Genomic DNA, 15711 nt, shown 5'->3' with positions numbered 1-15711 from the left:
GGTACCGTTGCTGTAGGGCCCGTTCAATAGCTGTGGCTTCTTTCGTGAACTCAGCTACTGTTGTTGGCGGATTTCTCACAAGCCCAGCAAACAGTTGCTCCTTCACGCCTCGAATTAGATACTGCAGCTTCCTGTCTTCCGGCATCTCAGGATCCGCCCTGCCGAAAAGACGGGTCATGTCCTCGGCGAACATAGCGACGCTCTCGTTTGGTTTTTGAATTCGAGCTTCCAAGAGACGTTGCGCATTCTCCTTTCTGTCGAGACTACTAAAGGTGTCAATCAGCTGGTTGCGGAAGTCGTCCCACGTAGCCATGCTTCTTTCCCTGTTGATGTACCACGTCTGGGCGTTGTCTTTCAGGTAGAAGTACACATTTGCGAGCTTGTCTTCTGGGGTGGCCCACTGGTTGTACTTCGCGCAGCGTTCGAACTGGTCCAGCCGGTCTTGTGCATCTTCATAGGTCTCACCATGAAAGCAGTCAGGAATCATGGGATTCTGAAGTGTCATGTGCGATGTAGCTGCAGTGGCCATGGTGGTTGAAGGAGGCAAGCGATTGCTGGCAGTTCCTGGAAAGGGATTGAGCTCGGGAGCTAGGCCTCGCAGACGGCGGCTGGAACGGTGGACTGGTGTATCGACGGGTGGTAGTGATTCCGGGCTTGAATGTCGGGTCCGCGAAGGGGTGCCAAGCATGAAGACGTACCCAGCACTTCCACCAGTGTGACGACGCGAGATTGACGAGCACACAAAGCGCCTCAAACAAGTACGATTTATCGATCGCAGGAAACAGACTGCAACGACTTCTTCGTCTTCTGCCCTCGGCCAAAGACACTCGCGCTCCTTCATTGTCCTCACCACTGGCACATACGCGCGTCAATACGATGAATCAATGTGGGGGTAATATATTCGTTTGACATTAAAGTGGGGCTTAGTGACAGTGCAGGTTTCCCCAAATTAAGTGTTTTCATGGCTTAGCACATCTTCACTGCAGCAAAACCGCCTTTATGAAAAGTTATTTAGATAGGTGCTTTTGTAGCTTTGCATTTGTTTACTGCAGTAAAAACACCTTTACGGTGGGTTACATGACTACCAATTACACCTGCAACATAATGCATGCACCTATTTATTCGAAATTTTCAATCGAAGCGAATTGGAATACAGTAATATTTGAAACATTCGAATGTTCGCACAAGCCTAGGATGGACCTATCGAATAGCATGCAGAAGTACACAACTCTTTGAGGCACTTCGTGGACATCTGAATGAGGAAGATGCGGTAAGCGTTGGAAGAATTAAACCTCCTGCTTAATAATGTCTCTTCATTAAACCTGATTTTTTAGTGTACTGTTGGAAATGATCACTTTGTTGCAGGCACTACCATGTACAACGATTTGTACGACAGGCCTCTTTAGCGAGCCCACTTCAAAAGCATAATTTTTCTTTGCTCGAAATGAATACAACTGAAAATAAAATGTTATCGTATTTGGAGACTGAGATGTGATTCTATTGATGCATGAGCAGGACATGAATTATTTCAGGATAAATAGGTTTAGTGTAATTTCATAAAACTACTATAAACAACATGAATGAATAAACCTATTGTGATATCATTTTTATTGAAACAGACAATCAATTACTTTGCAATAATGTTCCAAAAACTTGAGTTTTTTACAGTTCTTCTTAAGTTGTGCCTGCAAGGAATAAAAAAAACAGAAAAAAGGGTCTTAATGATTACAAATTCAAACCAAAATATGACTAGGGCAGGAGAAAGTTAATTGTACAAAGATGAGGTGTTCTGGATACTACATTATTACCGAAACGGCTGATATGATGAGTAATGACAATTACAGGACAAAGAAGAATAGAATATATGGCGAGTACAACAAATGAATTACTCCTAATTAGTTTACAAATAATAATTCAATTCAACCTTATTTCACCTCAGGGATGAGGGCAGGTTCGGGAGAAAAGTGGCATTTGCCACTTGAGGAGGACCTGAATCTCCCTAATACATGGCAAGCAATCAAGACATAGATTATGGGTAAAGAAACAAAGAGCATGAAAAAAAAAAAGAGCACGGTACAAGCGGAGATATGTATGTACACATACTACACACAAATGACAAATATACATGAGCAGTTTCTAGCTATGTATATTTCATAAAACTATGCAAAATATAACATAACACAAGTATTTTATATACACAAAGAACAATTTTCTGCACATATAAAAAACAGTATAAATTTGAACAAACCTCATTCTCTTGACTGTCACAATAAAATTTTTTCTATTGTGACATGTACACTGCATTTTTCAATGATTATTTTTTGAAGTAGTTTATTAGGTAACTGGGGAACATTGAAGCACAGCATCCGTCGCCCAAAACTTGTTCAACACAACGAAATGTTACAGTGTTGTAGATGACGAGTAGGGTAAGGAGTAGTGTATGTTTCCAGTACAAAGATGCTTAAGAAGGCACGATTGTTTTGAAAAACAGATTGCTTGTATATGTTTGCTAGCGAACAGTCATAACGTGTGTGAATTGGGACAATAATTAAGTGCTTGAAAAACGCATCAGTGTGTGCATAGTAGTCGACGTATGCTATATAATAGCTTTCTTTTGTAGCTTGTATATTTTATTTATGTTTGTTGCTGTTGAACTAGCCCATACCAAAAGAGAATAATTTACATGCAACAAAAACAGGCTGTTATAAAGTGCTAACTCCACCGAAACCGGGAAAAAAATTACGCATTCTGGCAAGTGTACCGACACTTTTGGACAGATTAGCAATCAGATTGTTAATATGAGGATCCCATGACATTGTGCAATTGAAAAATACTTCTAAAGTTGTAATGGTCTCCACAGCTTCAATAGCCGTTGCACCTATTTGTAGTCTGTTGTCCAAAGAATTGTTCCGCTCATAAGTAGTGAATTTTGCTCACTCCATGCGTAAGCTTTCTAATGTATAATTTATAAGTGACGTCATCCCGTTCATATCATTACCTGTGAAAAAAAGGCTTGTGTCATCCACATACATTATGTATTGAGGTTTATCACTGATTTTCACAATGTCATTAACGTAAATGTTAAAAGCAGCGGCCCCAAAACGCTACCTTGCAGAACCCCTGTGATGATAGCCTGTAGAGAAGATAACGAATCATTAATTTTTACACGCTGCAAACAATATGTTGCGATCACTTGTACATCTTTCTCATCTGTATATATCATTGTCGGTGCAATGCAGCCCAATCTCAACAAGAATAAAACAAAACTTCATAAGTGGCGGAGCTGCATGGTATCACATGAGGCACAACATATGTTTACAAATGTGCAAGAGGATTTGAGTGCTGAGGACTACATGATGATAACAAAAAAAGAACACATACTGATGAAGGCAATTAGAAAGCTGGCAGACGGTAACATAGATATGAATTAATAAATAACTAAGCAGGAGAAAACACCTTATCAATATTATTCAGAAGAGTGACTTAATGGTCTTATTCGAACTTTTCGGTAAGCGGCTTTCTTGAGACGCTTGTGTTGCATAGGATGGGGCACATGATTGGGAAATATTTTTGAACCTCATCCATAAGCGGGTCTGCAATTTTTAAATTTTTTACGTTAAACATGTGTACATCACTATAACAAATAGTTGTTCCACTAGATTGAAAGATGCACAATTTTTGTGGACTTTTTGTTTCCTATAGATGGAAATGATGATATAAGCTTCCAAGATTTCAGAGAGAGCCACAAGCTCGGGTAACTAAAGAACCAGAAGCCAATATATAATGGATGTCGTGATGCTAAAATGATATAGCTAAACGTGTACATGATTAATCATATCCTGTAAGAATTGACATGAAGTGTCGTAGAAACAAAGGTAACAGCGCTTCCCTTTGTAATGAAGAAAAAGGTTCACATATTGCATAGTATGTACGTACCGGCCAGTTATAATTACGGTACTATACATATATACTATACATGTGCCATATTTTGTTTATAAGGGATTCTTCATAAACTGCCACACAGCAGAAAGCAATGGGTACATTGCTAGTGTACTCAAAGGCAAGAGGTATCTGCTGTGGGTTTGCAGACTTAATGTACACCTTTAGGAGAACTTGCAATGGGTGCTCTGTTTCCCCTTTCTTTCTGTGTGTCCCTTTCCATAAGTACAGGGTAGTAAAGTGCACAACATGTGTCTCGATGATATACCCCTATAATTTTGTGCTCCCCTCTCCCTCTGCCAGAACAATTGACATATCTCAATCTATTATACAGCTCTACTACACTTATTCCTGACTCTTTAGATGCAAGAAGAGTGGCGAAACGATATTTTCAGTGGATATACGATTCATCTGTACAAGAAGGGTCTATGCCTGTAGCTGCAATAAAAAGAAAAAAAACAAGCTTCATTTTTATGGTGATTAGTGTACAAATATTGCTTGAACGATATCAACATATGCAAATTTTGTATACACTCTACATGTAACGGAGTAGCACACCAAACAAACAGTTCAAGTTCCTTCAGTTCCTTGACATCTATTTATTTCAAACAATGTAAATATATGACAGTGAGCCCGCTGCTACTACGGCGCTGATGTTTCTGGGCCAATTGCCGCATGACAGTTGTAAATAAGTGTAACAGTAACATAGTCGGCTGCTTATTCCACATCACACAGAAGCCTTGCAGTGAAGTATAAGCAAAACGCAAATTTCATTGTTATTGGAGAGACCTGCCTAGGAAAACACAGTCAGCACCGTGAAATGAAATCAACAGCTGTCAATTGGTCGCATCTCTCGGCTGCCATAACATGGCTCTAACTTAGTTGTCGTATGAACCCTGTACCTATAGATCACCATGGCTGATACCCGGCTCACGCGCAAGTGGGGTCGATCCATATGTTAAGGCTTCATCTTCGCGCAAACAATCGGTAGAAGTTGGTTTACTCAGAAATAAACAAGTCATGTTACTTTTGTTTGCCCTCCAACATACGGATTAAAGGCAGCATTTAAATGACGCATCTAAGCAATATATACCTGCAGCACGCGCGCGCGATGGGGCGAAGCTGCCTCCATGGATCTGATAAACCACACAAATGTGGCCGACATCAAGCAGTCAAGTACAAATAAATAATGATTCTGAGCTGTGTCTACGTCACTGTAATGAGTAAACCACGTTCTCAACATGACACGCTTGTCTTGCGTTCGCTATCGCGGGGATCCACGAAATGAAAATTCTCAAGTTTCCAATCGAATTCCGAAATAAGGATCGATAGATATATCTGATGTCCGTACTTGCCATTCAGCTGGCTTTGTGGTGCAAGGCCCTGTAAAGAATGCGTTAGACCACACGAGTCACTGTTTCGGGATGTTGGGACCGAGAAGGCGCGCGGAATGCGATATTGACTACGCGCTCTACAGCTCACCTGTCTGTGAGAGGGGGGAACGCGCCAGCCGGCGGCACCAGCGATCAACAGGCAAGCGACGGCTGTCAACGAGTACGCCATGTCGACGGCTGTGACGGCCAACTGCCTCCACTGAAATCGGTCACGGGCTTGTCAAAGACATTCTCGTGCCACTTTAATGAGTGCGAACTCGCGCGACAGATGCTTGACAGCCACAGCCGCTGCTGATGAATGGCGTTTATTGCGGATGAGCATCACGTGACAACGCTAAACGACGACGTCACAGAACACTTACCACTAAACAACGACGTCATTTTAGCGTGCTCTGACGCTCTCTCTTCTCAGGGTATAGTGGGCAAACATGAGTGAATGCGTCATGGTTGGTGGCCTTGTGCATCAGCCCGTCACTCTGGAGATTGTGGCGCTGCAATCGGGGTAAAATCGAGATGCAGGGGCTCCGGTCGTATATCTGATGTGTAATAGTTCCTGTTAAAGATTAAGTAAGTGCTACTCAGACATAAATGCAGAAAATGACAGATCTTCATCTTCTAAAGGAGTTCTTAAAGGAAGGGACGTATCTTTCTGGAGCACTTGCCTGTAACATTCCACGGCAAAGTCTACAAGTACTGACGTGCACATTGATTCACGTCAAATGAAACCAACCGGTCTTCATCATCCAATGAAATCTCTTGCTGAATTTCAGCAAAATGTTCTGCACTCCTGAATATTCTAGGAAGTATGCAACGTTACACCTGATGCAGAGAGTTTCAGAGCTTGTGAAGCGGGTATCGCGTAAGTCAACAATTAGCCGTAAGTGTGTGTTGGGCTTGTGTACCTTTGGGGAGAGCCGTTTGTTGCACCAGAGATGAAAATATATAGCATCTTTTCGGGAGGAACAAACTTGAAACTTTAGTAAGCATCTTTTAAAGCTCGGACTGTGCCTAATTCTTTGTCGGGTGACTCGGGTCCTCATTCAACTTGGTGTAGGTAGTCATATATTGAAGCAGAAATGATATTTTTTTTTCTTGTAGTCATCCTTGTCCAGTACAACCATAGTGTTTCCTTTATATGCAGGCGGGGTAACAATATTGACCCCGGGGATCACGTACTACGTCGCCATACGTCACCCGTTCCCGCGTCCCCGCTTCTCTCCACGCGGAACTGTTCGAGAAATGATACAAGCCCAAATCACAGTCGGGATGCTCAGAGATCAATGCCGAAACCCTCGCTTGCAATTGTGTCCTATCGTGCTGGCTGTGGAAGGATCCGAATCACGTTACTTGTCCCTTGACTTACTCGTCCCCGATCACGTCCATCGTGTGAAGACAGCTTCAGATGACTGAGGGGTGAGGGAAGTGGCTGCCCCCACCTCTTGCGCACGATGGATGGCAGCGTGCCATGAAGGCGAAACTCGAAACATAATTGTCAAATGTGGCCTAGCAGAATCACCTGCCCCAGAGGAGAACCGGGAGCAACAAAAGACAGCATGGGTGCACCCCATCGTTCTAGTGCAGCGAGCGCCGTCCGTTCTTTGCGACGGAGGAATCACTCCTGTAGCACCAGGTTGTACATGTGCTGTCGTAACACCGTACACAGGAAAACGGTATGACCGCAATTCTGCCGGGATAGCAGGTCTTGTTATCTACACTGCGAAATGTACAAATTATAAACCTTGTCGGGAGGATGTCAAGCTTGATTGATTTGTGGGATTTTAACGTCTCAAAACAACCATATGATTATGAGAGACGCCGCAGTGGAGGGCTCCGGAAATTTCGACCACTTGGGGTTCTTTAACGTGTACCCAAATCTGAGTACACGGGCCTACAACATTTCCGCCTCCATCGGAAATGCAGCCGCCACAGCAGGGATTTGATCCCACGACCTGCCAGTCAGCAGCCGAGTACCTTAGCCACTAGACCACCGTGGCGGGGCAGGATGTCAAGCTGCATTCCTGATCTGGACTGGTTAGTTCAGTATGCGACCGGGTTTTTTTTTTTTGCAGGAAGATATCCCACCACGCGTATGGGAATATTTCCTGCTTATGAAATTGATTAGAGGTATTAGAACCAATTGTACAGCCAGGGACAAACACGTACACAAAAAAAAAATCAGCGCCTGTCTCCTGTATTTGTCTCTTGAATTTACGCTGCTGTCATAAAAGTAACAAACTAGCCCACACTAGAGGCCTACTGACAAGGGGTTTACGCTTATGAAGGGAGGGAAAGAATCAGGATTTTGGACGGGCATGAAAATTTTGTCTCATTTGCGTGATATACAGACTGCTCAAAGATAGAAGATAACGCTGGCAAGTTTATTCTTAAAAGCTAGCCTAAAAATGCGCTTTCACAAAAAGTACTTCTTTTTGGAGAGTAATGCTGAAGCGTACATGCTCAAGTCAAAACGCTGCCCCTCCAGAAATTCGTATTTACATGCGACCTTGGAAATCCTTTGCCTGCATTATGTTTTATCGACACTGCTTTCTGGAATAACAGATTGTAGCAAGCACAACGACCCATTGCCCCCCCCCCCCCAAAAAAAAAGGTACACGCTGACTATCGATGTAGTAAATGAGTATGTACGTGCGTGAACGAGTGTTAAGAAATGGTAATACTTTTTTTTTTAAAAATCATCATCCCATCAAAGGGGTGCCTGAGCTATTCCAGCCTCACAAGAGGAGACAACCAAAATTTTGAAGGGACGCACAACAAAAACTGTATTTAGTTTTGTGTTTATCCTTATTTAGTTTTACCACAGCATCAATATTCACGAACCTTGGTGTCTACTCAAGGATCTCTCATAACTGCTGTCGATAATACTTGTCTGAAAAAGTGTATACATTCGTTTCAAGACACGTCATAGTTTTAATCTTTTAGTATAAGACATCGTGTTCTTGGTGGCATCTTTTAGCTATTTATGATGTTTGTGCAAAGGTGAATAGTTCCGCGTGTAAGCTTAAAAACGCAATAAAGTTCTGGAATTATTGTGCAGCCCAACTAGCCTTTGTCCCGCCTATCTTTCCAGAACGATGCGCTGTATAATTTCGCTGGGCTCAATTCGAACTCGAGCCATGATCTTAACGCGATAGCGTTACAGAAATCGTTTCACAGAAATTCTGGCATCGGTTTCGTTGGTTGTCAGCAAAAACCCATCTTGTGAATGACAGGAAAGTTGAGGAAGATGAAAATAAAATAAATAATAAAGACTTCAGAAACCGAGTGAGAATTGAGCCCAGGCCGTTTTCGTAGCAAGTGGACGTCCTAACACACAGTCATGCCTCTGCTTGGAAAATAACTTCCTACAAATCACATCCTTTTTAAAAAAAGTTCATGCTTTGCAAACACACGCGTCCTACATTATAGGCTTCACAATACAACATGCAATATTGCAGTAATATTGCGTGGAACATGCGTAGATATCGGGCGTCAGAGCATGTCATTATCACAATGACTTCATGGTTGAAAGCCGGCCACTTCATACGAAAGGCACGCGTTGCTGTGCGCATTCCCTTAAAACTACGCAATGGGTGCATACGATGCACGAAAAGATTTCACGCGCATAATTGCTCGTGGTTTAAAGCATGCTCCCATTACACAGAATGCAGTGAAAGCTTGAGTGACACAAAACACTTTCAACTTCATATAACATTGCAGTAATCCACAATTTGAAATTCTCGAGCAAGATCAGTAAAACGTGTGCACTAAGTGGTTGAAATACGCACTAGGGACAGGATATCGTTATCACGTTGACGCATAAGGGAAATGCACTTTTTTGTCTTTGCTTTGATCGGCATATTTCACTCTTCGACAACGCTGTCCTGCTGGCGTGATGTGTTTTGCCACACGGGCTTCTTACCTCTTTCCCTTTCGTGGCTGGATTTTAGTCTTTTCTCACTAGCCTTGGGTCGATGTGGAGCTTTAATCACTTTTGGGACCTACCTGTATGCCACGTACCGTGTTATGTGCGACACGGGATCGGTAGGAAGAGTTTCATGACGTATGCGATAGGCGAGGGACGTTATTGATGTCGTGTTCCTCGCATCGTATTCGCCGTATACTCATTCTTAGGTTCTCTGCGCTAAGTACCATGACTTTTTTGTTATCTCATTAGCGTCAGTGCAGGGTCATGTGCAGGTCTCCGTGTCTGTGCAGCACACAGAGTCTGTTAGTCCTCGTATTCTTCTGTGCTCTCCCCTCTATGTTTGCAGTCTGTACCATTTCACTATTTCCTTGAAAGTGGCCATCATGCCCTTGACACTCTACCGCGACCAACACTCCGAGTCAGCCTGTGTCTTCAGCTGCGTGGTTGGTAAGTCCTCGCGTGGCAGCGTTGGTAGTCTCGTTGTGTTTTGCGTTCACGCGTTCCGACCCGTCACAGCCAACGTGGGCCGGCAACCCCTTGATCACCGCAGCTTCATATTTTCGAGCTTGCGCAGTATAGGAGTGGCCTCACTGGATACCTTACCCTTGGCATAGTTCTTCACTGCCGTTGTAGAGTCGCACAGCATGGTAGTGCACAGTCGACAGCCAAGGCGACTACCACCTCCTCCAGGTGGTGCGCTCGCTGCGGTCCTCGTTGCACCCGTGGATGTCCTGACGACCACCGCCGCGTATGAGGTGGGAAGCTCGAAAAAGAACGTGCTCGGGCCGCCGGCTTTCGTTCGCCGAAGCAAGGTACCGTAAAGCTAGGTGGCACAACGTCATTCAACTTGTCACGTCACAGCTATTACAGTGCCTCATGTCTCCAGTGGTGGGCCTCATGCACAATAACCCTAAGACAAAGATAGTAGAGCTGTAATGGCAAATGACCGCAAGGCGATCATATTCACGGCATCTCCACTGAGAACTGAGCTTCAGCAAGTGAGAAAATATATAGCGAGGAACTGAATCATGTACGAACGCCCATTCGCAAACGCCGCCGGGGCGAAATTGGCCAAAAGCCATTAATCATGGTATCCTTTTCATTCGTTTTCATATTGCATCTGCTGGTGGGTGTGGTGGTAATGGTGGCGGCAGCCACTTGTATACATATAGTGTGACCCCAGTAATATTGAAGTCGTTTATACGAGTGAGTAACATAGCCATGTTCGTACCATATGCTGCTGTGCATGCCAAATTTTGACATGTTTAGCTGACCCACGAAATAATAGAGGCTGAAATTATTGATAGGCTGGCAGATAAACTGTATTTCTAAACATTCGATTGCCCTTCCGTGTAAGGAGTTAGCCTATCAACGTATGTGAATTTGCAAATCGCGCGTGATCATGGTGATGGAAAGCGATGTTGCCTATATATATATATATATATATATATATATATATATATATATATATATATATATATATATATATATATATATATATATATATATATATATATATATGTATATATATATATTGTAGCGAAGCCTCCGAACTATGAAATGGTTCGAACTCTTGCGTACCTTCTAGTGGGGCTACCCAACAAGGACGCCGCTCGCGCTGAGAGCCCGTGCTTTGCTGTGACTGTCGCCATTGCATATTCTCGCTCGTTGCCGGCTAATAAACGCCTTAACAATTTGGTGGAGAGTGCTGCGATCCCTGTCTATGCCTTTGGAGCTACGATCACGTACCCTGCCATCTACTATGTACCAAGACGCTTCTCAGCAAACGCCTCCTCCAATGCCACCCCCTTGTCCCGGTGTCCCCAGAATCCGCGATCCACCCATCTTCACTGGCACTGACGGCACTGACGTGGAGGACTGGCTCGCCATTTACGACCGCGTGAGCGTCCCCAACAAATGGGACGAGGACGGCAAGCTGACAAACTTGGTGTTTTACCTTGCCGGTGTCGCCAGTTTGTGGTACAACAACCACGCGTCCGATTTTGCCACCTGGTCCGATTTCAAGACCGCAATCGTCAACGTCTTCGGCCGCCCTGCTGTTCGCAAGCTGCAAGCCGAGCAGCGCTTGCGTGAACGGGCTCAGGAGGCTGGTGAGTCATTCACCAGCTATATTGAAGATGTCCTGGACCTATGCAACAAATCCAATCACACCATGTCCGAGTCTGACAAGATCCGAAACATCATGAAAGGCATCGACGATGATGCCTTCACGATGCTGCTCGCCAAAAACCCCGGCACGGTGGCTGAGGTCATCACACTGTGCCAGAGCTACGAGGAGCTCCGCCGGCAGCGTTCGATGACCCGACGCTCCCCACCACGAGCTGCAACGCTTGCTGGCTTGGAGGCCAGTTGTGACCAAGTGGCGTTGATGGCAGAACTGAAGTCCTTTATCCGTGAGGAAATCGCGCGTCAGTTCTCCCTCCTGCCCTTTTCCCACCAACCTGCTGTTCAACAATCGGCTACTACCCTTCTCCCTCCCATCCGCCGAGCGATTGAACAGGAAATAGCGGAGGTAATGCCTGCTTACCACCCCCAACAGCCTCCGGCTCCTGCGTCCCTGAGTTACGCGCAAGTGGTCGCCAGGCCACCCCAAGTCGTTCAAGCACCCGCCCCTCTGACCTACGCTGAAGCTGCTGCACGACCTCCGTCCGTTGCAGCGGGTATGCCCGCTACGTATGTTGACGTAACCCCTCAGCCTCAGCTTCAGCCCACCATGCAGCCACCGTTCCGTCCATCAGCCCTTGCGACATGGGTGAGACCTACCCCGGTGAACAGATGGCGCACACCCGACAACCGGCCCATCTGCTTTGCCTGCGGTTACGCCGGTCACGTGGCCCGTTATTGCCATCGCGTACAGCCGGCTCCAATTTCTTCACCTGTTGCTGGCCAACTCAGCCGTCCTTATCGCGAAGAACCGCCGTCTATGCCACCTCGATCTCGCCCAGGTCCATCTCGAAGATCACCGTCTCCACGACGCCGTTCCCTGTCTCCCATGCGGCCAAGTGCGGCATCTCATGAGCGGGAAAACTAGTCGTCGCAGTCCCTGAGGCAAGGACTGCGACGCTATCGCAATATGAAAGCCCTCAGAGCAGCCCCTCGAATGTCATTGACGTGCTTGTGGACGGTGTTTGTGCATTGGCTCTTATTGACACTGGAGCTGCCGTATCAGTTATGGACGAAAAACTCTGCCGCTTACTTCGAAAAGTGACGACGCCACTTTCTGGGTTATCCCTTCGTACTGCGAGTTTGCACCGGATTCATCCTACAGCAGGGTGCACAGCTCGCGTTGTCATCCAGGACGTTCTGTATGTCGCCCAGTTCATCGTCATTCAGGCATGCTCTCATGACGTCATCCTGGGATGGGACTTTCTCTCCCGCCATGACGCCGTCATCCATTGTGCCACTGCCGAAATTGAGCTCTCACCCTTCTCGCATTTGACGCCAGAAGACAGTCCCCTGACACTGAGCAAGATTCTAACGAGAGACGATACAACAGTGCCTCCAAACTCGACGACGGCTGTGTCTGTCTACTGCGCTGGTCTCTCCGACACCATTGGACTTGTTTCGCCATCTGACCGCGCTTGCAGCAGGAAAGGGTTGCTAGTACCTTTCGCGACCGTGCAGGTCAACCAGGGCAACACTGCTATTTTTGTAACCAACCCGTTCCCGTACGCTGTTACCTTGCTTCGAGGGGAATGTCTCGGCAGAGTGGAACCAGTCGACGACGCACAAGTCCTGGACGTACCCGATGACACGCGCGCTCCCAGGTCGTGTACCATCAATGCTGTTTCCACTTCTGATTCGTCGTCTGCTGATGTATTTGGCCCCTCCATCGCTGACAACCTTACGGCCGCACAGCGTTCCCAACTTCTGGACCTGTTACAAGAATATCGTTCTTCTTTCGATGTCGGGCGAAGTTCTCTCGGTCGCACGTCCGTTGTTACGCATCGCATCGACACTGGTGCCCATCCACCTTTACGGCAACGTCCATATCGCGTGTCGCCTGCTGAACGTCGAGTAATTAATGATCAGGTTGACGATATGCTCCGACGCGACGTTATTCGGCCCTCCGACAGTCCATGGGCGTCTCCTGTTGTTCTTGTTGCGAAGAAAGACGGTTCTGTGCGGTTCTGTGTAGACTACAGACGGCTCAATAAGATCACTCGCAAGGATGTTTATCCACTGCCACGCATCGATGACGCGATTGACAGCCTTCATGGAGCCGATTTTTTTTCTTCTCTCGATCTGCGCTCGGGGTACTGGCAAGTACCCATGGCTGACGACGCTCGACCAAAGACCGCCTTCGTCACGCCAGACGGCTTGTACGAGTTTAACGTCATGCCGTTTGATCTATGTAATGCACCTGCGACCTTTGAGCGCATGATGGACACCATTCTGCGCAAGTTGAAATGGTACACGTGCTTGTGTTACCTCGACGATGTCATTGTCTTTGCTCCGGATTTCTCCACGCATCTCCAACGTCTGAAAGAAGTTTTCGCACGTGTGAGCAATGCCGGCTTACAACTAAATCTGAAAAAGTGCCGCTTTGCAGCACGGCAACTCACCATACTGGGGTACGTCGTGTCCAAAGACGGCATTCTTCCTGATCCTGCCAAGCTTCAGGCCGTGGCCGAATTCCCCAAACCTGCATCTGTCAAAGAACTGCGTAGTTTCGTGGGCCTGTGCTCATACTTCCGACGCTTCATACGAAATTTCGCCACGATCATATCACCGCTGACGAAGCTCCTTGGAAGCAACGGGCCCTTCAATTCGTGGTCATCCGAGTGCGACGACGCGTTCGCGAAGCTCCGCCATTTGTTGACGTCGCCTCCCATTCTACGCCACTACGACCCTACAGCCCCAACGGAGGTGCACACGGACGCCAGCGGAGTAGGCCTCGGCGCTGTCCTGGCGCAGCAAAAACCCGGATTCCCAGAATATGTCGTAGCATATGCAAGCCGTACGCTCACGAGAGCCGAGAAAAACTACACCGTCACGGAGAAAGAGTGCCTGGCGATCGTCTGGGCTCTTACAAAGTTTCGACCTTATTTGTATGGTCGCCCATTCGATGTCGTCACCGACCATCATGCACTATGCTGGCTTTCATCATTGAAGGACCCCTCAGGCCGTCTCGCCCGTTGGGCTCTTCGCTTACAAGACTACGATATCCGCGTGCTGTACCGCAACGGACGCCAGCATGCTGACGCCGACGCCCTCTCGCGCTCCCCTCTGCCTGAAGGTGATGTGCTCTGCTCAGTATCCTCGGCTGCTGTTTCTGCCATTGATGTTGACATCATCGCTACCGAACAGCGAAAGGATAATTGGATCGGCCCGCTCATCGACATGCTCTCTGATCCATCCGCAACGCCATCCACGCGTGCATTGCGTCGTCAAGCTCGCCATTTCGCCATTCGTGACGGCCTCCTACACCGACGCAATTACGACGCCGACGGCCGGCAGTGGTTACTCGTGATACCCCGCAGTCTGCGGTCAGAGATATGTGAATCATTCCATTCTGATCCGCAATGCGCGCACTCTGGGGTATTCAAAACCTACCATCGCATTCGACAACGCTACTTCTGGCGCGGGATGTACCGCTATGTGCAGCAGTTCGTTCGCTCTTGCCTCACTTGCCAACGCCGTAAACCGTCAGCCCACATGTCGCACGCCAGTCTACAACCATTACCTTGCCCTGACCGTCCCTTTGGGCGCGTAGGTATCGATTTGTATGGACCACTTCCTCTGACGTCGGCTGGTAACCGCTGGGCCATCGTTGCCGTTGACCATTTAACGCGATACGCCGAAACCGCCGCTCTCCCTGCGGCTGCTGCGCGCGATGTTGCGTCCTTCCTGCTGCATCGATTTATACTGCGCCACGGACCACCCCAAGAGCTTCTCAGCGATCGAGGCCGTGTCTTCTTGTCGGAAGTCGTCGAAGCCATTCTGACGGAGTGCCATTCTGTCCACCGCAAAACTACTGCTTACCACCCACAGACGAATGGCCTCACCGAACGCTTTAACCGCACCCTCGGCGACATGCTTTCTATGTACGTCGCTGCCAACCACACTAATTGGGATAATATACTGCCCTTCGTCACCTACGCCTACAACACCGCCCCTCAGAGCACGACTGGTTTTTCACCTTTCTACTTGCTGTACGGAAGGCACCCGTCGCACACCATGGACACGATACTCCCGTACACGCCGGATCCATCTGAGTGTACACCTATTTCCGAGACAGCCAGGCTTGCTGAAGAGTGTCGCGAGCTTGCCAAGACTTTTACGACGCAAGATCAAAAGCGGCAGAAGAGTATCCGTGATGGCTCCACCACTTCTGAGCCCATGTTCCTTCCTGGTGCGCTTGTATGGCTCTCGACCCCGACCTCTGCCGCTGGCCCCTCTTCCAAACTACGTCCCAAATACGAAGGCCCC

At 47.1% G+C, this 15711-nt stretch overlaps 1 protein-coding gene across 2 annotated transcripts in view; it reads right to left on the bottom strand.

Moving 5' to 3' along the window:
* Positions 1-5642, bottom strand: part of LOC119181443 (peptidyl-alpha-hydroxyglycine alpha-amidating lyase 1) — a 32482-nt gene extending 26840 nt beyond the window's left edge. Inside the window, exon 1 of one of the 2 annotated variants that reach the window (XM_037432697.2) lies at positions 5422-5642. In XM_037432697.2, the coding sequence (XP_037288594.2) occupies positions 5422-5502 (81 nt within the window). In that variant the 5' untranslated portion in view covers positions 5503-5642. The remainder of the gene's footprint in view (positions 1-5421) is intronic. The other variant, XM_075875976.1, reaches the window with a different exon arrangement.
* Positions 5643-15711: the final 10069 nt, after the last annotated feature.

Source organism: Rhipicephalus microplus, chromosome 10 (assembly GCF_043290135.1).
Source record: "Rhipicephalus microplus isolate Deutch F79 chromosome 10, USDA_Rmic, whole genome shotgun sequence".
NCBI classification, from domain to species: domain Eukaryota; kingdom Metazoa; phylum Arthropoda; class Arachnida; order Ixodida; family Ixodidae; genus Rhipicephalus; species Rhipicephalus microplus.
Note: the sequence above shows the minus strand (reverse complement) of the source record. Positions and strands in the feature narration are given on the sequence as shown.